Source organism: Euprymna scolopes, chromosome 22, assembly GCF_053919585.1.
Source record: "Euprymna scolopes isolate OS-2025 chromosome 22, ASM5391958v1, whole genome shotgun sequence".
Classification (NCBI taxonomy): domain Eukaryota; kingdom Metazoa; phylum Mollusca; class Cephalopoda; order Sepiida; family Sepiolidae; genus Euprymna; species Euprymna scolopes.
In genome coordinates, this window is record NC_136503.1 from 83,290,990 (window position 1) to 83,315,662 (window position 24,673).

At 31.6% G+C, this 24,673-nt stretch overlaps 1 protein-coding gene across 1 annotated transcript in view; it reads left to right on the plus strand.

Moving 5' to 3' along the window:
• LOC145243726 (PAS domain-containing serine/threonine-protein kinase-like) overlaps window positions 1–24,673 on the plus strand; it is a 112,979-nt gene that overhangs the window by 33,961 nt on the left and 54,345 nt on the right. The window contains exons 2-4 of the mRNA XM_080106778.1: window positions 9,012–9,117; window positions 10,975–11,164; window positions 19,698–19,972. Of these exons, the coding sequence (XP_079962904.1) occupies window positions 9,012–9,117; window positions 10,975–11,164; window positions 19,698–19,972 (571 nt within the window). The remainder of the gene's footprint in view (window positions 1–9,011; window positions 9,118–10,974; window positions 11,165–19,697; window positions 19,973–24,673) is intronic.

A 24,673-nucleotide genomic window follows, 5' to 3' on the forward strand; every position in this document is an offset into this window, starting at 1 on the left:
AGATACCTCCAGATTGTAATTGCCCATTGCTTACATTCAGTATGCCGCCATCTAAAATTATCAAATATGTTTTAATCTTCTGCATCATAATTCAGATCATAAAGGGTTAAGACATTTTCCTGCAATCGCTGATCAATTTGCTTTCACAAATTCACAATAGTCCTAATGTTATTTCAGGGATCATCAGTTGTTTACCATGAAACAATTTATAAATTTGGAATCTTGGAACTTACAAACAACAGTATATTAAATCAAGGTTCACCAGCAGTGTAGATCAAACACCACTTTCCTTAGACACAAAATCAAATTTTCCAGATATTGTATCTAGTTTTTTGCTCCAGATTAATTAGGCTAACCTATTCATTTTATCAAAAATGTATATATGTAAAAAAAAAAAAAAAAAATGTATATATGTAAAAAAAAAAAAAATGTATATATGTAAAAAAAAAAAAAAAAATGTATATATGTAAAAAAAAAAAAAAATGTATATATGTAAAAAAAAAAAAAAATGTATATATGTAAAAAAAAAAAAAAAAATGTATATATGTAAAAAAAAAAAAAAAAATGTATATATGTAAAAAAAAAAAAAATGTATATATGTAAAAAAAAAAAAAAAAGTATATGCATGCTTCAAATACATAATTAAAACCATTCTCTTTATACAATGTGTCATAAACAAACAGGCCACTTTTTCTTCTCTCCCCTTTGTATATTTAGTTATGTAAGTTTTATGAGAAATTTTTATTAATTACAATTTTTAGACGCTCTGTCATTTAGTCTTCTTCTGGTGCCTTGTGTCAACCTTGGAAATTGTCATAAAATTTTGATTACAATTGTTGTGAAACTGTCTGTACCCCCAACCAACCATCTTACCTCAAATGCATGAGCTATGCTTGTTTAAATTCTTATGGGCTGTCAGGATTTTAGTATTCAGTCTCTGGGAACGAACCTATAGTCCATAGCTTACATGTATAAGACAGCATACAGATATAAGCTTTGTATTAAAGCAACTTTGTGTGTGTGTGTGTTGGTGGCTTGTTGCTAGTGTTTCTACATCTGAGCTAAATTTCCCATCTCTTCAATTCCGGATCACAGAATCTCATATAGTTTATAAATGCTAAAAAATTGATATAGTTTATAAATGCTAAAAATTGATATAGTTTATAAATGCTAAAAAATTGATATAGTTTATAAATGCTAAAAAATTGATATAGTTTATAAATGCTAAAAAATTGATATAGTATATAAATGCTAAAAAAATTGATATAGCTTATAAATGCTAAAAAATTGATATAGTTTATAAATGCTAAAAAATTGATATAGTTTATAAATGCTAAAAAATTGATATAGTTTATAAATGCTAAAAAATTGATATAGTTTATAAATGCTAAAAAATTGATATAGTTTATAAATAAATATATATAAAAGCCAAACGTCTGTGTGTATGTATGTTTGTTTGTAATGCTAAAACTTTTGAAAGACGGAACCAAACTTGACAAATTTGGTATCATATCGAAGCCCCATCACCCGGATGACAAATATCGAAATTTCACGTCAAACGGACCACTAGAAGTTGGTCAACTGATCAGTTATCTTCGAGGGGGCCCAAAAACCTGTCATTATCTATATATATAAAAAGACAAATATTTGTTTGTAACGCTAAAACTTGAGATGAAAGATTCCTCTCCCCTAAGAATAAAACATATGTTCAATATCTGCTTTTGTTTTTTCATTGTTTATACGGTCCCGAGCAACGCCGGGTAGCCCTGCTAGTAGTTTATAAATGCTAAAAAAATTGCTATAGTTTATAAATGCTAAAAAATTGATATAGTTTATAAATGCTAAAAAATTGATATAGTTTATAAATGCTAAAAAATTGATATAGTTTATAAATGCTAAAAAATTGATATAGTTTATAAATGCTAAAAAATTGATATAGTTTATAAATGCTAAAAAATTGATATAGTTTATAAATGCTAAAAAATTGATATAGTTTATAAATGCTAAAAAATTGATATAGTTTATAAATGCTAAAAAATTGATATAGTTTATAAATGCTAAAAAATTGATATAGTTTATAAATGCTAAAAAATTGATATAGTTTATAAATGCTAAAAAATTGATATAGTTTATAAATGCTAAAAAATTGATATAGTTTATAAATGCTAAAAAATTGATATAGTTTATAAATGCTAAAAAATTGATATAGTTTATAAATGCTAAAAAATTGATATAGTTTATAAATGCTAAAAAATTGATATAGTTTATAAATGCTAAAAAATTGATATCTTCTTATATATATTATATATATATAAAAGCCAAACGTCTGTGTGTATGTATGTATGTTTGTTTGTAACGCTAAAACTTTTGAAAGACGGAACCAAACTTGACAAATTTGCTATCATATCGAAGCCCCACTACCCGGATGACAAATATCGAAATTTCACGTCAAACGGACCACTAGAAGTTGGTCAACTGATCAGTTATCTTCGAGGGGGGCCCCCAAAAAACCTGTCATTATCTATATATATAAAATACAAATGTGTGTTTGTAACGCTAAAACTTGAGATGAAAGATTCCTCTCCCCTAAGAATAAAACATATGTTCAATATCTGCTTTTGTTTTTTCATTGTTTATACGGTCCCGAGCAACGCCGGGTAGCCCTGCTAGTAGTTTATAAATGCTAAAAAATTGCTATAGTTTATAAATGCTAAAAAATTGATATGGTTTATAAATGCTAAAAAATTGATATGGTTTATAAATGCTAAAAAATTGATATAGTTTATAAATGCTAAAAAATTGATATAGTTTATAAATGCTAAAAAATTGATATAGTTTATAAAATGCTAAAAAATTGATATAGTTTATAAATGCTAAAAAATTGATATAGTTTATAACTGCTAAAAAATTGATATAGTTTATAAATGCTAAAAAATTGATATAGTTTATAAATGCTAAAAAATTGATATAGTTTATAAATGCTAAAAAATTGATATGGTTTATAAATGCTAAAAAATTGATATGGTTTATAAATGCTAAAAAATTGATATGGTTTATAAATGCTAAAAAATTGATATGGTTTATAAATGCTAAAAAATTGGTATGGTTTATAAATGCTAAAAAATTGATATGGTTTATAAATGCTAAAAAATTGATATGGTTTATAAATGCTAAAAAATTGATATGGTTTATAAATGCTAAAAAATTGATATGGTTTATAAATGCAAAAAAATGGATATAGTTTATAAATGCTAAAAAATTGATATAGTTTATAAATGCTAAAAAATTGATATAGTTTATAAATGCTAAAAAATTGATATAGTTTATAAATGCTAAAAAATTGATATAGTTTATAAATGCTAAAAAATTGATATAGTTTATAAATGCTAAAAAATTGATATAGTATATAAATGCTAAAAAATTGATATAGTATATAAATGCTAAAAAATTGATATAGTATATAAATGCTAAAAAATTGATATGGTTTATAAATGCTAAAAAATTGATATGGTTTATAAATGCTAAAAAAAATTGATATAGTTTATAAATGCTAAAAAAATTGATATAGTTTATAAATGCTAAAAAAAATTGATTTATAAATGCTAAAAAAATTGATATAGTTTATAAATGCTAAAAAAATTGATTTATAAATGCTAAAAAAATTGATATAGTTTATAAATGCTAAAAAAATTGAAAGTAAAACAATCTCTAGGAAACACTGTATAGGTACTTATTGTAAAAAAAAAAAAAAAAAAAAAAGTAAAATTCAATATCAAAAACTGATCATAGAAAAATGAACAAATTCATTCTAGTTGTGAATTTTTGAGATGAGGTATGACTCTTTGTATTATTTAGATTAATCAGACGAGACGAGAACAATTGTCTGCGTTATTTAAATAATGCAAATAATTCATTCTATATTTATCTTCACTCGCTCATACATTACATGTCAGTGGAGCAGAGAAATACTGTCGCACGTTCCTTTTGTTAGCATGATTCTTTAGTAAAACAATGTTTTTAACTTTCATTGATACCTCCTGCGCCACTCCTGTAATCTGTTGTGTAACTGGGAGGTAGCAGTGGAAGGTACACATATACATTGGCAGACCCATTTATAACCCTTTTCTCTTTCATACATTAGTTGTCAATGATTGATCTTTGAGAAAACTAATGACATATTTAGAATCGGCAATCTTAGAGGATGGTTTCTTTTCTATTACAAGGAGCGTTCCAAAAGTAATACGTTTATTTTTTTTTTATTCTGCCTGAATGTATCAGAGCGAATTACAAATTGCATTGTTATGGTGACTGAACTTATGCATTCATGATTTGAAAGTTTCATCTTTCTGTTAGATATTGACAGTGTGAAACTCTAAGAAAGCAACCTGCCCTGGACATGTCTCAGAAGCAGAGATGTATCATTGAATTCCTCCATGGAGAAAAAAAATGAATTTAACATTCACCAGTGCCTATTGAACGTTTATGAAGCCGATGCAGTTGATGTCAGCACAGTTATGAGATGGGTTCATCGATTTCAGAGTGGCAAAAGATGTGAGTGACAAAGCGATCTCCAGACTTTTATGACTCTGGCATCAAAAGAGGCTGGCAAAAGTGCATTGAAGATAGTGGTGACTATGTAGGAAAATAAATTCTGGAGCACAAAAGGTTGCTTGTTTTAATGGTACCACTCCTGTCTTTGTAGCTCTTCAATGTTTGTTTTTGAATAAAAAAAAAAAGAAAAAAAAAAAAGGCCTTGCTTTTGGAACGACCCTTGTATAATTATTTATCATAGTGAGACCCCATAGAACTTCCACAGTGCTTTACACATCAATCTGTATGATTTACTCTTAATAGAAATTATATTTCTTTTGAAATGTCATCAGTGTCAATATACTTTTAGGGCGATTAATTGAAATCAAGAATCGGAAAAATCAGATTGTTTTCTTTTTGGTATCCGAATTGGTATCCGAAAAATTTGTGCCTATTTTTGACTACCAAAAACAATTCTATTCATTTTTTTTTTTTTTTTTTAACTTAATTTTCTGTTGCTTATACTAATGATAGATATTTATTGATTTTTCAACTACCAGTAAAATTAAAGTATATAGATCACACATTTTTACATTTGCGAAAAAATGTGTGTCCATATTACATGGGTTTTCACAGTTCTACCATAACAATTCCATAGCTAAATATTAAGAGATTTAAATAGAATCAAAATCTGGAATTTAGAACAGAATAAGTAATTATATTGGAATTAGAAAAAATATTGAAATCGTCCTCCCACTAGTTAATAATATAAAGAAAAATGATTCTTCCATAAATTCAAGGGTCGATCCTTGGACCATTATTATTTCTGATATTCATAAACGACCTCCCTGATAATATTGTGTCCAAGGTGGGTATATTTGCTGATTGATGATCCAACACTCTATAATATGCATGAGGGAAGAACAGATGAACATAAACCTAAGATAATGGCAGAATCGTTAGAAAATGACCTCCAGACTATAGTGGAATGAGGCTGCAAATGGATGGTAACATTTAATGCTAGTAAAACTAAGCTGCTTTCCTTTAACAATTACAAGACGCCTCTTCAACCGCCTATATTCATGACAAATAGCACCCTACCTGAGAATTCTACCCTCAAACTCCTCGGCTTAACGTCTGCAGGTAATATAAACTGGAGCAAATACATAGAGGACATTGCAAAGGCTGCTGCAAAGAAGGTGGTGTCCCTCTATCGAGCTAGAAGACTACTCACACCTGAGAGTATCCTGTACCTCTTCAAGGTTACTATTTGCCCATGCATGGAGTATTGTTGTCACATCTGGGCTGGTGCATCTCCCTCTTAGATAGGGTCCAAAAAGTTGTCAATCTAATGGGGCCCACTTTATCAGCTAAGCTCCTCCCCTGTCTCATTGCCACAATGTTGCATCACTGTGCCTGTTTTACAAATATTTGAATGGAATGTGTACTGATGAACTCATTGCACTTGTACCCCCTCGACGTACATATCCCCGACAAACACGCTTAGCAATAACATCTCACCCCTTCACTGTTGATGTCCCTAAATGCCAGAAAGCTTTCTATTCTAATAGTTTCTTCCCTCGAGAAGCTAGACTTTGGAATTCCCTTCCTGCTGCCTGCTTCCCTGGCTGTACTGATATGCAGAAGTTTAAATGTAACATAAACAAATATCTTGTTAATCTTTCCTAGACATGGCCCCAAATAGTAGCCCCTTACGTCCAAGTGGCGATATGCTTTGTAAGGGGGGGAACATCAGTAAAAGAAAAAAAAATTACTGTTCTTGTTAATTAAATATTCACTAAATAAATAAAACGAATATGTCTCTTTATTTACAATTGAAGCCATTTAAAACAATAGATATATTTTGCCTTTGTACTATAAAAATAATTTTCAGCTAAAAATGATTCAAATCAATAAAACAAATGTCACTTTCTTAAATGTGTTTATTTAAAGTTGTTTTTTATCGACAGGACGACATACTTTAAGTTGGAAACAATTCATTTTTAAATGAGTGAAGTCGGAATTGTTTATCTTATCAAATTAATCACCGTTTTTGTTTATTGGACAATCTCTTCTGTTTTTTTTTTTTTTTGTTTTTTTTTAAACTAAATATTTTCATGATAAAAACTAACAAAATATCTTCACACCAATAACATGGTGAAAGGGAAAAATTTTAAAATAGGTTAGTCGGTATCACGGATGGATATGTAAGCTATGCATGCATTGCTATTTGGGTCTATTTTTGAAAATTCATCACGATTTTAGATCAGTGATCATGTGGATAGATTATTCAGCAACCTGTTTTCCTAATATTATCTTTGCCCCCCCCCCCCCATAGCTTATTGTATTTTTCATTAATCAAAATTAACAGAATTGTGTCAATACTTTATCTTAAAGGAATACAATGAACCTCTAGTAATGTAATATGGATCCTGGGATCTATGTGAATCCTGTTGAGAATCCCTGTTAGATGGAAGTTTTTTAGGCAGCAATTGGAGTTTAGCCCTTAAAATTTTAGGAGTCCGAGTTATGTCCGATTGACTCCACTTTTTTTTTTCTTTTTCTTTTTTTTTTTTTAAACTTTAAAAAATTTTTATTTTTTATTACAAATTTTTATTCATCCTAAGCAAAGCATATCCTCAATAAAGCATAAGGGACTAGTATGATAGGGGTCAGATTGTAGTGGTGGGGGGTGTTTATTTAAACTTTTTTCTCTTTGTATAGTTGGAGCAAGGAAATTGTAAAAGCAAACTTTCCAAGAAAAGAAGCTGAATAGAAAATCTTATCTAGGGACCTTTACAATGAAGAGTTAGGATTTTGCAACTAGTTATGTGCATCGGCGTATTTACATTGGAGATACAAGTGCAGTAACTTCATCGGAGCATATTCCGTGTGAGTATGTGCAAAATAAGCCTAGGTATATGCAACAATATTTGATTGTGTGTTAAAAAAAATTCTCGTTGGACGTTAGTTTCACATCAGAAGATTACATCATGGACAGGAAGTTTGAAATGACATAAAACAGAATCTTTCTGTTTGCCAGCTGAAATGATTTGAGCATCTTTTTTGAAGCTTGCTATATCTTCATTACGATTACTATCATTGCCACTTCTATTGAGAGATGTCGCCTACAACATGTTAACAAGACTACATCTGTTTTCTGTCGGTGCGATGCAGGTTGTGAGTGGATACTTGTGATGCCTTAGGATGGAATCCTGTTTGCTGAGCAGTCTATGGTTGGGTGACTTTGGCCAGACAAGAGATCAGAGAGGCCCAAGCTGATCAATCGGCTGGTCACTTCATGCTCTAGTATGATCAGGTGTCTCTGCAAGGTGAAATCTTACCAAACCCAGCTCACATCAGGTCACATGACGTGGTGGAGCTGAAAGCACTACATTTGCCCAGCACGGAGGATATTTTAAGGATGAATCAATTACGTTGGTATGTTCATGTAGAATGATCATCCTCTAGAATAAATCTTTGCAGAAGCATGGATGTCTTAAATTGCAGAAAAGTTGCTCAGCCAAGGAAAACTTGAAAGAATTGATTGAACAAGACCATTACTGAAAAGTGATCTTGTGTAACATCGGAACATGTTTGATCACGGGAAAAGTGATGTTAATTAATAGAAGTATTTTGAATGATGATTGTTAATTTGAATTATTTTTGTTTTTAGTTTCACAACATTTCTACTGATATAACAGCGAATTTTCTTTGGGTGTGTCGTCCACAGTAGGTAAAGATGTCTGATAGCAATCATTTCTAAGTGATAATCTTTTGGAAGTTGGAGATTATTACAAAAGTTGAAGTGCAAAGCCATTGGCAATACACATCGGGTCAGTTTTAATATGCTCCTTCAGTGTTAAAATAAAAGAATTATACTTTTATACAAAATGCCTTTGTTTGCTATTTTGTGAAGTGTTCAATTTTCAGAGAAGCGATTCCTGTCATGAAGAATGCTGATGAAAATACTGCCCTTGATGACCAGACCAGCCAGCCAATTATAGCAGACATCATATCAATCCCTTGATGTAAGGGGATGTGCTTATCATTTCCATTGTGATTAGGGCATGGAGAGCTGGTGCCATGAACAATGATTCCAGAAATGTCTCCATAATACAGATATACCAAGAAAGATTTGCCAGGAAACGATTGGGTCATGATAACCACTTAATAATTAACATTTCTATTCATCATGACTGACAGAATAAGAGCAATCTACCCCTGTGGATTAAATAAAGAGTTCAGTTTGAAATTCTGTATAGATTCTAAAGTTAGAAAAATGTACTTGGAGAAGGTTAGAGCTTACATTGGCTGAGACATTATGAAAATGACAAAACAATGAGAATAGTAGTCCAAATTATATGATGGTCTGGATTTTAGTTGAATGATCTTCTTTTGAGATAATTTACTAAAATTAACTTGCGTTCATTTGTGAACTAATTTTATTGTAATTTTCTCCCATCTTTTTCACTTTTCAGTGTTTCTCCTTTGAAGAATTCACAGGTCTGCATTCCAAATGGTTTCAAATTACAAGACCAGTTGAGACCCTGGAACAAAATGATATCCAGAAAGAAAATCGATTCTGTAAGATTTTTTTCCCCTCTTTCTCTTCATTTCTTTACATTTATTAAATCCATAAATAATGGTTGTACAGTTTTTTGTTTCTTAGATGTAGATCCACTGAAACTTGTTAGTGCTCAATGAATGAACGGAGTGTGTTTATAATAGAAGAGTGGGTGGACAAAAACTCAAGTATAAAGATACATCATAACATAAACATACATAAAGATACATCTATAAACATCACCTACAAGAAATAGACATTGATATCCCAAACTTGAAGGCACAAGCAAATAACTGAGAGTTCGCTTAGCAGTCTACATAAAGGGAGACTAGTGACCGAAAATAGGGGAGGTCGCAGCCTCGCAGAGACACTTCCAAAGATGATCCTGGCTACTTTGCATGTGCTGCCTACGGAAAGGTGTTCCACACCAGGAAAGCGGAGCTTCAACATCAGCAAATAATGCACCAACCCCTTGTCTAGTAATCTTCAGACTTGTAGGACTGTGGGAGGGAAAAGGAAAAGACTTGTTAGCCATTAAAAACTAGCAAAATTTATAGCTCGTTGATTTATGATGAGTGCTTTATGCCAAACTTATAAATTTATAGGGTAAATGTGGTATTGCAGTAACTGATCCCTAGCTGTGCATAGAGTCGATATAACAATGCATATGAGGATTGTCCTAAAAGTAAAGCCTCCTGTTTTGTTTTTAACTCAAAAAGTTGAAGAGCTACGAAGATGGGAGGGGTACCATTAAAACAAGCAATTATTTTTACCCCAGAATTTATTTTTTTGCATAGTCACCATCATTCTCAATGCAATTGTGCATGAATTCAATGACGTATATCTACATCTGATGCATATCCATGACAGGGGTTGCTTTCTTAGTTTCATACCGTCAGTACTTGCCAATCTCTATCTCCTGTCTGTTGCCGACCGGAATCTTCTTGTCCTTGAGATTTTATTTTCCTCTCAAATCAGAAAATGAGATTTTAAGCCAGCATATTAGAGGAAGATCACTCTCCCCCCTCCCCTCCCCCCAAAATTGCCTAAACAGTTCTGCTGGCATTCCCTGGTAAGGGTGCTTCAGATGATTAACAATAAACTAACCGCTTTTTTTAAAGGGCAAGATGTTATAGCCTAAGAAAGTGAACCTCCTAGAACTGCACAGGACCATACCTCGGAACAACCCTTCCTCAAAAAGACTCTATCAGTCTGAACTTGGTATGAAACATAGTTTCCGCTTTAAAGTGACCTTGAATCTCAACTTGTAGATACCACAGTATTTTTTTTTTTTTCTAAGCTTACAATTCTTAATTACTTGCCTCCTTTCCAAGAATAGGCACAATATTGGTTTTTAATGTTGGGAGTGAAGAAATACAGCTTCAAAAATAGTGAAAATTTGGATGAGGGTAAGAATTAAAATTGATTAGATTTAAAAGGATTTCTCCTTCACTGATTGATGACAGAAAAAATGATCCTTGGCCTTTTGGTCAAGATCAAAGTGTAGTATCTGTTCTTCAGATGCTGCACTTCATTTTCTTGTTCTCTTTCAGTGGAGGAGAAATCCTTCACGACTGAGAAAATTTTTATTTTTGTACCTTTTCTCCACGTTAAAAAACGACCCTGGTGTCTAACTCTGTCCCGTGGGGAGGCATAGTAAATAGGTACTACACCTCATTTATAGCCAAAAGACCAGAGAAGTGACTGAAGTTGCTAAGTCCATAGTGCACATTGCTACTCATTAAACTGCCCACCTGCCCCTCCTCCATTTTAGAAACAGTTTTCAAATTCAACCAAAATTGTCTTATCTTATTTTTTCTTTTTCTTTCTTTATCTGATTTCATCAATTCAGTGTTTCTTACCCTCTTCTATTACAGTCTTTTTCAACGGGTGAAGGCACTATGTCCATGGCAGAAGGAGAGGGCCTGCAAACTAATGGTCACTCTCAGCCTGCATACATCAATTCCTCTGGGGGTGCAAGACAATCACTTCAAGAATGCTTCTCTCGGAACTTTCACATCAGATCAAAACCTTCTCCATCTGAGAGAAACCATTCCTTAAACACAGGTAAGATTAGTCTTTTTACTTTTCATTTCAACATTATCTTAATAAGATTTTTAAAATGTATTTTTAAAAATTCTTGTAGAATTCTCTTGTTCTTGATTGGTCCTAAAAATTAGGGCCCAGTGTTCTCTCACTCCATGTCAAGTGCCACTCAAAAATATTTAACACTATTTCTGAGATACAATAATCATAATCAGATTTTCCTAGCTGCTGAGGTCATAGGATATATGAAATTTGAGTATGGTTGAAATAGGTGGGGGCTTACTTGATCGTAAAATATGCTGAAATATATTTTGATTCATGCAGATTTCGTATTTATTGTTATAGAGCCAATTCTCTATTGATTATATATATATATATATATATATATATATATATATTCACAAAGTTTTAAAAAAAAAAAAATGACTTAGGTTCCATCAGCTAGAATTGAAACCTAAACAGTTAGCACTCCAGATGTGTTCGCTACTGTTTGAGCTGTCAACAGAGATAGGAAAGATTCAAAATTAAACTACTTCAAGCTATTATTGAATTTGCACATGCACAAAAGTAACAAATGTGTTGAAAAGTTTAAATGAACATTTTGCATTTTCGACTTGCTGATATATCTGTGCGTGTTATTTATCCATCCAAACAAAGATTTTACTCGTTATAAACCATCCTTGGTGCATGATTACTATTTCCTGTTAATTTCAGTGTTATGTGACCAGTAGTTTAAGAGTTTATCAGTTAAATATTTTCACACATATACTTACTGTATGTATGTATGTATAGAGATTAATTTTACTTTTTTTTTCTTTTTTTTTTTTTTTTCTTACTACAACAGTAGTAAAGAGAAATTTGATTTAACTTGCTATTAAAATGCTTCATACTAAAAATTCCTTATTAAGAAGAAAAAATTGACCACTTTTATTCTTCAAAACCTCTAAAAGTAATTCTTGTCTCAATCCTACAATTGCACATTCTAAAAGTAATGTCTCTTATTTTTTTTTTTATTCTGCCCAAATGGATCAGAAGAGATTGCAAATTGCATTGTTATGATGACTGAACTTATGCATTCATGACCTGAAAGTTTCATCTGTTGTAGATATTGACAGTGTGAAACTCTAAGAAAGCAACTCCAGTCATTAACATACATCAGAAGCAGAGATGCGTCATTGAATTCGTGCCAAGAATGCACTGAGAATGGTGTAGAAAAATAAATTCTGGAGCACAAAAGGTCACCTGTTTTAATACCACTCCCATCTTCATAAACTTTTTCAGTTTAAAAAAATTTACTTTTGGAATAATTCTTGTATATTCATCATATATTGTGTCCGTAAGACTTTAATTAAAACAGTAAAAGAACTTTGATTTTTTTTTTTTTTTTTTTTTTTTATAATAAAATGAAAATATAAAAATCTTATTTAAAAAATATATTTTAACTATGAAATTAAATCTACCAGAATTCATTTGCCTTTTTTCATAAACAATCCGCCATTTTAATCTTTTAATAATTGACAAAAAACATTCATTACTTTGTCAGGCGTTGAAATTTGAAAGTGATTTTGAAGTCTTAAAACTATTAGTTATTTTTTAATTTAAAATTCTCATTTATTAAAAAATTTTGTTTGAATGAGCAAATATCTGTATCTCCAGCTAAAACTTTTTAAAAAATGCACAACGAACATCCACAAAGTTATTTTTTAATCGGTGTAACCTCAAATTATAAAAAAAGGAAACCATTCATTACTGGAGAGTTAAGGAAGTAACTCTAATTTTTTTTTTTTTTTTTTTTTTTTTTTCCCCAATTATTTCCCTTATGCCGACTTCAGTTGCATATATGTCCATGGAGAGGAATGTTCAGAGCAAAGAAAGACAGGGTGAGAAAGAGGAAAGAGAGCCGGATAGAAATTGTTATACTTTTGTCTCGTGCAATGCAAGGTAGTCCTGCTAAAAAAGCCAATGCTAGGTAGTACAAATAGTTTATAATAATTTTGAAAACCATTTACTACTTACTAGGAAATGGATACAAAAGAAACGAGTAAGACTGAGAACCTGTAGTAATTGCTACATGTAAAATTAAGGTCCTTTTCATGCTAGAAGCGTGCTTCATTAGTGACTGTCTGAATCTAATGGTTTTATGTAAAAAAAATTTTAAATCTATATATCTATAAAAGTGAAAGTGTCTGTTTGCTTGTGTACATTTCCCTACACAATAACTGTGTCAACAGACTCGAAATTTTATATACAAGGTATTGAGATTTGGAAACATTTTTGTAATCGGTTTTCGTACAGAAATTTGGCTGTTAAGGGGTCAAACCAACGATTTGACCTTTTGAGAACTCTACCAAACTCCTCCGACAATTTTCATTATAAACATTTGAAATTTTAGATATGGGTTCCTTGGATATGGATCTAACTTAATAACTTGATTTGAGCCCAAAACAAATGTTAAGGGGGTCGTAATAGGGGTCAAAGTTAAAAAAATTGACCTCTGCGGTCTCTACCAAATTACTCAGACAATTTCTGGTTAAAACTTTGAAATTTTACATAAAGGGTATTCAGAGATAAGGCAAGCTTTTTAATCGGTTTGGGTCGAAAAATTGAGTTACCAATATATAAATGTATGTATGCTTGCATGTCTGACTAAAACTTTCGACAGAGGCGGCGGATTTTCACAAGATCAGTATTGTTTTGAAGCTCAACCCTACAGACGACAAATACCGAAAAATTGGCTAAAAACATTAATTTCTTCACCTTCAACTAGGCACTTTTCTATAGGGAGGGGTTGTTTTTTTTTCGCCGATATTTTCGAAAGTCATCCTCTTTTCAATTGTCTACCCTAAATTTAAACCTATGTCTCTTCCGGTTGAGCGGTGGTCGTAACAGCAAAGACGTCACGTTTTTTTCCCGTTCTTTACCTCCTTCGCGGTACGGGTTCGAGCCTGTCTTCCTACTACCACCTTTTTTTATTTATTTATTTTTTATTTATTTTTTTATTTATTTATTTTTTATTTATTTTTTTATTTATTTATTTTTTTATTTTTTGCTCAACACACACCTCCAAACAACACTGGGCACCCATGCTAGTTCATAATAAAACTAGAATACATGCTTTAAGATGAGTACATATTTACTTGCTGCCGACCTCAGCAAAATGTGTCACAAAGTCAAAAAAGTGGGATGTCAAGGAAGGGCACTCTTACCTAGCAAAAATTGCCTGGGTATCCCGATCACCTCAGGCAGAAAGCGACAAACTCCCCTCATCTGAAAGCCGGATGGATCTCCTAGGTAATACCCAGTCTGCATACAGAGCTAGTTCCTGGTGCTGCACCTGTCGTGCTGATTGCCAAGAACAGATTCTTGACTGGTACTTTCTACCCAAGTCTCCAAGCAGTCGAGGCAGCCAGGAGACTCATCCTCCAACATTAAAAATAATGGGCGAGTGGGTAAAATTAATTCCTCACCAAGTTTTATACCACTTTTATGACTCATTGCAAAGATTACAATCAAATATAACTAAACCTTATGTCTAGAATCCTTAATCCACAATATGATTTTGATTCTAGAAAATGTTCAAAATTTATAGCTTAAAGTAAGAAATTTAAGAAATTGAAATTTAGAGAATCTTGCTTAATTGGTGACTATGGATCAAATTTAAAGCATTTGAATTTTCAAGTTTCAGGTTGTGTCCATATTGTATCGCATAGTCCAAGGAAATTGAAATTTGTGGCATCTTTATTGATATTACAAACAAATTGTAAACATTTCGCACAAATTGGAAATATCTGAATTTTCATGAATGGTTTCTACCTCCTATTTACTCTTTGAATTAAACCAAGTTAACCTAAATACAACCCACATTATCCACCCTTGCACTTAGCAGTTCTGTTCCGAAATTTATAATGAGCAATTAATTAGTTTAGGAGTAAATCCTGTACATACAAATATCTAAACATGAATACACAAACCTAACTTGTAAGTGGAGGTAAAATTTAACTAATTTTTTCTTTTTTTTTTTTTTTTGTTTCCAATAAATAAAAAGCAATATAAAAAAACCAAAAAATCATTTAATCATCCTCCCCCTACACTCCTCTCTTTTCTACCTTCCTCCCCCCCCCCACCCTGAGGTGACCATTTTTTATGATGCAGAAAAAGTTGTAGATGCTTGCACCATTAGCGTAGTGGTGGTGGTGGTGGGAGAATGCAATACCAATCCTGCTTGATGCATCAAATGTACACACACGGATTTGTGTGTGAGTGGAGTGGGTATCTGTTTATTTCTTCAAATCAATACTGACGTCACGTCGAAATTGACTATGCAGTTTTCTTCTTGGTGGCCAATGTCCAGCTTAATATCTCTAGCTGCTTTAGACAACTGGTCATTCTTCTGGATTCTAATCTTTATATAGGTTCTATATTGTAAGGTAAGTTTGGCCTCGTCTATTCTCCCCCCACATACACATACATTCATTTGTACAAGTCTTCTTCTTTGTAGCACTTGTATTAACTTGCTTTCCCATGATGGGAAGAGTTAGACACAAGGTCAGTTTTTTCCAGCTGCTGAGGCTCTGCTGAAATTTGAGTATAGTCAAAATATTTATAGATAACTAGGCCACCCAGCATTGCCTGGTCATAAGATACACTTAAATGTAATATTTTAATTTCTGCTGATTACGTATTTATTATTAGAGACAATTTTTTTTATCGATTATTATATTAAACCTAACATATCATAGTGAGATCAAAACTAAAAAATATATATTACTTGGGTGCCATCAGCTAGAATTGAAACCAAAAAATACAACTCTCTATCTTCATTCCTTAGCCTCTGTGCCACGTGCTTATACACACACATATATATCTATACTCCTATAAATTTTTGTGTATTGATATTCATATTAAAAACCCTTTTTTCTATTTATTTAAAAAGAAAATACAACTTTATATATGGGTCGTGGAATTGCATTCATCTGCAAAAGATCTAGCTAATTTGCATTTTCTTTTAATCATTTATTTTAATTAATTCCCTATTAGTTTTTTCGGTTTTCTTATGGCATGATCATCTTTAGTTTACTTTTACATGTAATTATATTCCTGAAGATATTCTACATGATTTATATTTGCGTTAAAAAGTTATAGTAAATACAAACCTATATTTGTTTAAAGTTTTGCCTACCAAACTCCTGTCAGTTTTTTTTTCATTAAGACATGAAACTTAATATATAGGGTATTTGAACCGATGTGAAAATTTGTTTGGGTTTTAGCCGTGGAAAATTGTTGCAAAAAGTGTGAAAATTAAGAAGACATGGAATTTTGGCAGGTGAAGGTCGAATGATGGTATTACGAATATGTATGTGTAACGTAATAGCTATCAGTTCATGGTTTAAATTTTAGCCTTGCTGCAAACATGTCTTCATAGCTCAGGCATTAATGTCAAAGGAAAAAGTAAATCGTAAGCTAAATGTTTTGGTTTCGATTCTCGGTGGTGGTGCACCAGTCATTTTTTTTTTGTATTTTTATTTTTTTTATTTATTTTTTAAATCATTACTATATATTGGGTCGAATATAATATAATAAATATGAAACCTGCATAAAGCAAAATATCATATTAAGCATATTTTACGATCAGACAATGCCAGGAGGCGTGCTAGTATAACTATAAATTCATCTCATTTTTAAAAAAAAAAAATATCGCCTGATTGTCAAAGACAAGATGCAAGAAAGCAAGTTTTATAATTATATGGATTAATTTAATTATAAGGATTAATGTTTTTTCACTATGGCAGTAACAAAAACTCTGGATTGGGACAAAAATAAATATTGCCTCAGTCTAGAAGGATTTCTCCTTCATTGACCAAGTACAGAACGGGTGTAAGATCAGAACAGATACAATCAAAAGAAGCTGAAATGTTGGAAAACTTTCTAAATTAGTGTCGTATTCATATCGTTGAAATTACATTAAAAGAAATATACAATAATGCCCCTGACATATTTCTCAGGGCAGTGGAGCAATGAAACTTGGCACAGTTATTAGTCTTTCTCTACATAGGAATCACCTAAAGTTAGGCATTTCTCACATCGGTTAATGCAGATCTGGTGCCTGTTTTTTGTAGAATACACCAAGTTAGTCCTCCAACCACAACTTGACTTTGATCTTTGATGTTTTAGAGAAATAACATGAAATTGTAATAGACAAATGTTTGCGACTAAAACTTTTCTTACTATATATAAAAATTAGTCGCTGCTTATCAAGGCTATAATCTACTTGAGGAGGATGATGGTAAGATAGATTTACAGTTGAATAATGTGAGAGGATTGAAAATAATGAATGAAATTTGATGACTTATGACAAACAAGTGCATATTGATATATTTGAATATACTCAACCAATGCATATCTTTAGAAATGAATGATCTTTAATTTTGATCATCAGTTTTTGGTGCAAATATAATAATGAAATTCGAAATTTTTAATATGGAATTTCAAGGCAAACTTATAGTCTCTACTTAATAACAGTACTGAGTATATTAAATCACGAAACACGAACGATAAGGTAGAAAAAACTCATTAAAGAAAACATTTTTTGACAAAAATTAGCAAAAATAAAATGTCTGGCTAAAAAAAATTTCTAATGGAGAATTCCAAGGGGAAGTAAATAGCGTAAATCTACTGCCAATTGTTTAATAAATTATGCATTAACAATCATAAATATGAGTTATTTGCCTTGTTTTAGCATGACTGAGTTACTTTTCTTGTTGTTTGTTACATGTTCTCAAAGAAATATGGCAAGGGTTTTTTTTTATAAGGTCGAAAACTCATGTTTTTTTTTTTTTTAAATAATCCGATAATATTTAAGTACTTTTGACATACCAATTAAGTAAATATGATTGCTTTCAGTTGAAATTGACACAAAAAATGAGTGGATACCATGTTTTTTTTTTGGGGGGGGGGGGGGATAACAGTTTTTTTTTTTTTTTTTTTTTTTTTTTTTTTTTTTAGAATTTCGCTATTATAGTGTAGTTGCACCTACTTTTTTAACCATATATGCTTTATGATGAAATTTTATTTACAAAAAATATTTATTCGGCGTGATCAACAGATAAATCTTTAAAAGTTTTTGTCAAAATCAATGCAATTAGACATAAATGGAAAAAATATGATTTACCAAAATAATAAAATGAAATTATCTCATTTGTGAGATTATTTCATCTTATTTAAAAATTTCTTAAACATGAGTGAAGATGTTATGAAAATTCACAATCACTGTAACACATGTTATGGTGAGGTGGGGAACAGGAGAGGGATGAAAGAAGTAGGAAGTTTCTTTTAAAATGTTTGATGGTTGAAAAAAAAAATGGAAAAGAAAAATATTAATCTCAAATTATTAATTAATGCAAATTTTTGTGAATGACATTTTTTCTATTGTCAATTTGTTTTGATCTGTTTTTACAAAATTTATGTTTTTTATTGATTTACTGTTAAAAATAATATTTACTGTCATTATGAAGATTCAGTGTGTTAGCTGTTGAAATGAATTTTATATGAACAGTCATTTTGTATTTTTTTTTTTTTTTTTACAAAAGGTTATGGGATTTTGCCCAATGTTTAATCTGTACTAAATTAATTTTAATTAATTTTATTTTCCCACAAGATGGCATCAAATTTGAAGCTTGCATTTTTAGTTATAGACCAATTTTCTAAGTTCTAACAACATTTGGCCATAATTTGGTGGTTAATTGTGTGACCAAAATTTGATATTGTTTCTGGTTTGCAAAAATCTAAATGCCCACATTAAAAGTTGTTTCTTACCGTCCCCAAACAAGGCATATTGCCACTTGGAATGTAAAGGCCTATTGTTTGGAATCGTGTTTAACAATGGACTGTGGGGAGTTGAGCAATAAGATGTTTTTCCACCTTACATTTAAACTTCTGCAAGTTAGTAAAGTCAGGGAAGCAGAAAACGGAGAGGAAATTGCAAAGTGTAGCAGTTCGATGGAAGAAACTATTCTAGAAGGCTTTCCTGTATCTAGAGACCTCAATAGTGGATAGGTGTGATTTTTGTGCTTGGTTAGTCAGGAGTATGTATGTTGAGGGGATGCAAGTGTGATGAGTTCCTCAGAGTACAATCCATTAAAACATTTGCAAAACAGGCCATGGATGCAACATTGTGTTGATGGGACAGATGTTAGAGCTTGATCAATAGTGCAGGACCTACTAAATTTGAAGCACTTATTTACGTCTTATCTAAGAGTGAGACTAGTGGTAGAGGCGGCTACAATACGCCATGCATGGGCAAATTGTGGTAGAGGGAATCCACCTTCTTTACAGCAGCCTTGGCAATGTCCTCAATGTATTTGTTCCAATTCATGTTTCTGGTAAATATTTATCCGAGAAGTTAAAGGATGAGCTCTCATTTAGACTGTTATTTGTCATGGCAATCGGTAGTTGAGAAGGGTTTTTGTAGTTAGTTTTAATTTGTAATACATAGTACTCCTAAAGTTTTATGCAATTGTGAAAAATTTTTAATTTTTTTAATTTATTCTTTTTTCAGGTGAGAGATTATCTAAAATATGTCGAATAAACGGTGACAGCCAATCAGCAAACCATTCCTTTCTGTCAGACGATGATTTGGATTGTAATGAGCTTAGTAAGGAAGCCCCCAAGTCTCCGCCTGCCCCTTGCAATAGAGATCTTCTTAACCAGACAGACGGAAGCGATGCATTATCTTTCAGCAAATACATTGGCATCAATGGCACTTCTATATTGCCTTCAACTATTCGACACCCAAACAAGGCAGTCTGTACGATCGATGCAAAGTCATCACAGGTAAGTGGAATGTGTCTATTTTATCTTTTAAGATATATATATATATATATATATATATATATATATATATATATATAGTCAAACTAGTATGGTGATCTTGAATTGGCCATGTAATATATGAAAAAAATAACACCTGTGATGTGAGAGTTTGTGAAGAAAATCCCCCTCCCTGTAAAAATAGTTTTTTTTTTTTGTTTTTTTTTTTTAAATCACCTTCATGATCACTACTTACAACAACTTGTGGGAGAAAAATATACAGAAGCTGAACTGTTCATTTAGCTATAAAACATTGAATATATAAAAAAAAAAAATTTTTTTTTTCTAGGTAGGATATTAAGAGGTTCAGTGAACAGGATGTTCCTGTTAATTAATATATTAATGATGAAATTGTTTATCCCTTATCGTATTTCAATTAGTGTCTTGCACATATAGTTGAAATTACATTCAAATAGCAGTGAAGCAACGAAAATTGACACAGTTATTAGTCTTTCTTTACATTACAATCGCCTAAAGTTACGCATTTCTCTTGTCATTTAATGCAGCTCTGGAGACCGTTTTTGTAGAATACACCAAGTTGGTCCTCATACCACAACATGATTTTGAAAATCAAGGTTGCATCATCTGGGGAAACGCTTTCCTTTAAAAATTCATGACTGGGAAGAATAAAGTCAAAGGGTGTAAAATTGAGAGAGTAGGGTGGATGGGGAAGAGGATTTCATAGCCACATGCATGTTTCTAATCTCGTGACATGCGCGTTGTGGATTGCTGATCTTGTCCCATGATTTTGATAGCTTCTCTTAATTTTCTCAAAAGTTAAGCATAAAAGACTCCTGTAAATGTATCTTTTGCCAGAAAATCTGTCATCATTATTTTGTCCTGGTTCTAAAAGATTGTGAGCATGACCTTACTAACAAAGAATTGCACTATTGCCTTCTTTGGGGGTGATCAATCTAAGTGCTTTCACTGGATTGATTGGGCTTGCTCTCTGGATCATAGTTATAAACCCAGGTTTCGTTCAACCTAATCAATCTTTTAAAAAACTTTGACTCCTCTTCTTGGCACATCCCTGAATTTGTCCTCAAGTACTTGTTCTTGCTTCTGAAAAGATTCAGCAACCTGGGAATATGCAAATGACCATGAATAATAATTTCCACAAACTCTCTACTAATCTTAACCACTTAGGCTATTTGGCAAATAGTCATGCATTGATCTTTCAAAATTGTGGTCTCACTTTGACTGACAGATGCCTTGTCAATGGCAGAAGGTGGGGAGGGGGTCTGGGAGCTGTTTCCACAGATTTTGGGCTATGTTTGAATTCACTATGTTAGCGTTTTACAAGGTTTTATTGTGAGGCATGAATAAATAGAAGAATTAAAAATAGGGTAAAAAAATGTGGGTTTTTAAATAACATTATTACAACATGGTCCATAAACTACTGATGTACCTTGATTTTTAACTTAAATACAATTAGACTCGCATTCTTTTTTTTTGTTTTTCTTTTTAGTTTTTTTTTTTTTTTTTTACACAGTTGAAGCTAAGCTACATGTAAATATGAATATTTTGTTAGAAACTGAACATATGCTTACACATCAAGATGAGTAAATAAATTCAAGCTGACTACATGTATCGTTGAAAGTAATACTTTTTGTTGTACGAATTTTGTTGAACATTTATGGAAGAAAAAAACAACTTAATCCGTGTAAAATAGCAGATTATTTACCAGTATATTTTTAAATGCTGGCTGAAATTTTTAAGGCGCAAGAATATGTGATGTGATTCTCAAGGAGCTGACATTAACGTTTATGCAAATCAGCAAGTGGTTTGTACAAAAAACAAATGAAAATTGAACAAATAAAAATTGTATTAATACAATAAAAAAAATGGGATATATATCAGAAACTTTTTTTTTTTTTTTACAGTGCATGTGAACTGGAAATCTTTAATATATGTAATCGCAGTATTTCTAGTGGATGTATGAGTCTCTTAAATTACTGGTATTGAATTCATTTTATAACATTTTTTTTGTTAGAAATGTTAAGGTATTTTAAGTTGAAATTCCTCTCGTTCAACAACATGGGCGGAATGTCTAAATTGTAACGTAATTGTCAAAGAGCTGACATTAATTTGTATGCAAATCAGCAATTGTTTCTTATCAAATACCAAAGGAGCTTGTCTCTGCTCTATCGTTATTTTCATGGTAATTGCTCAACTGAGTTCCAATCTATAGTCCCCGCTTGCTAATCTTTCACAAAAAATACTTGTTTAGCTAAGACCACTATCAAAAATTTCCCCAACTCTCTATCGGTGCCTAAACCTAAATGTGAATTCCATGAACAAAGTTTCTTTCCTATAACTGTCCACATGTGGAACTCTGTTTTGCTGATCTGCTTTTTTACCTGACTACAATATTGTCGTCTTCAAGCCCAATGTAAACAAGTTCTGGTAATAGTGAATAAAAGGAGACAGGAACTTTTAAACACACTGGAAGTTGGCACATGCATCTCTCAATTTAGCTATGGAAGCACAGAATCGATACAATTTTCAATTGTATTTTATGTTTTATTTTTTTTTTCACCTCCTTATAATAAAAAATATATAAAGATACATATTTTTTAATTCTTTAATCGCATTAAAAAGATATGCGATTTAAGAAAAACAAAAAAAAAAAAAACAATCGATAAGGTTTATATAAGTTTTTTGTTATATTTTTCAAGCATATTTAAGTTTGTTTGTTTATTTTATTTATTTATTTTTTTTCAAATATAGTTAGTTTTATTTAAACCTGCATAATCTATTACGATCTTTGCCGTCAAGTATGTCCTATCTGCAACTCTTGCCAAAACACAATGGATGAAATTATTGAGGTAATTTTACCCATAAGTAACATGTGTTTTGGGGATTATTCTTTAAAGCACCTTGGAAAAAAGATCGTAATAGATATGCGATTAAAAAATTAAAAAAAAAAAGAATTGATAAAAAAGATTGTAATAGATTATGCAGATTTAAATAAAAAACTAACTATATTTAAAAAAAAAAAGAAAACTTCATCGCATATCTTTTTAAATAACTATGTTCAATTAAGTTTAAAAAAACAAAAATTAAATATAATTGAAAATTATATTGATTCTGTGCTTCCATAGCTAAACTGAGAGACGTGTGTGCCAACTTCCGGTATGTTTAAAAGTTCCTGTCTCCTTTTATTCACCACTAGCGGGGGTGCCCGGCATTGCTCATGTGTTTGGAGGTGTAAGGGGGGGGGGGTAGGCTCGAACTCAAAGCCTTGACACGAAGTTGGAAAAGGGAAAAAACCTGGCATCTTACCTGCTCAACTATGATGGGAGAGGAATGAAAACTGCTTTAATTTAATGATTAAAAAGTTGAATAAAGACAGGTGTGTGAATTTAATGAGGCCAAACATCATGCCATGGAGGGAATGAAATCCTGTACTTTTGCTGCGAGGCAGTTTTTTTTTTGGTTTTGTTTTACTAACTTTGGTTGCGAGGTAGTTTTTTTTTTGGTTTTGTTTTACCAACTTTGGTTGCGAGGCAGTTTTTTTTTTGGTTTTGTTTTACCAACTTTGGTTGCGAGGTAGTTTTTTTTTGGTTGGGGAGAAAAACCAGTTCTCCATAAAAAGGGGAGTTAGCAATTATCTGATATAAGGAGTTCCCCCGCATTGATCAAGCCTCATTGCTTTTCTGGACATGTGCCAGGGAGTTTGTTTAAGCTACGGATTCAGTTTCGCTTTTGTACTGAAAAGCTAAAGAAACGCGCGTAGATGAAGAAGTATCGCGAAAATAGCAAAATGTAAAAGTCGTTCAAATAAAAGATAAATGCGACCTCCCTTCGTAAATTATAGATTTATTTTAGACAGTATATAAAAAGTTTTAAGAATGAGTGACCTCCCTCAGTGCCCCCCCCCCACCTCCAAAAGCTTTTGCCGGACATACACAAAAAATGCACACACACACTAACACACATATTGCCTTTTATATACCCAAGTTCTTATTGAATCTTCCTCTTAAATATTCCAATTATACCAAATTTCCACTACAAACGATTACTATGCTATTGTCCCAATGACTACCGTACACACATTGACCCTTATCCTTGAGTGGTCCCCAGGCCTTGATATATGGTTGCTCCTTTGTAAAAAAAATTTTTAAATATGAAAAAAAAAAAAAAAGAAAATGCAGAAAGTTTGGATAAAAATTATTTTGAAGCAATAAAAAAAGATATGCACAAGAATTTATTTTTCTCAGCATATATACACGTGAACTGTAAACATTTGATATCATATATATATTTATATATTATATTTCTGGGGGATGGTTGAATAAATAAAGTTCTATTTTAATGTTATAGATTAGTGAAATCTGATTTGTTTTAGTTTTGTTTCCAGAAGTATTACAGTAATAGTTATTGTTTTAAAGGTTAAATTCTTCAATGATGTCGATGGGATTTGTTTATCTCTGCATTTCATTTTACTTCAGCCAAAGCACTAAGAAATCAATGAACCCCCACTTCTTGGGGCTAGCATTTGATCTCTATATGAGATACATAGATATTCGAACATTTCATTAAGTTTTCATTTACCTCTCAAATATTGAATTAGTAAAGAAGTCAGAAACATAATTTTCCGCTCCCTAATTGACCATTTAAATATGTTATATCGTTCGTATGGTCTCTTGGTTTTACTGGATT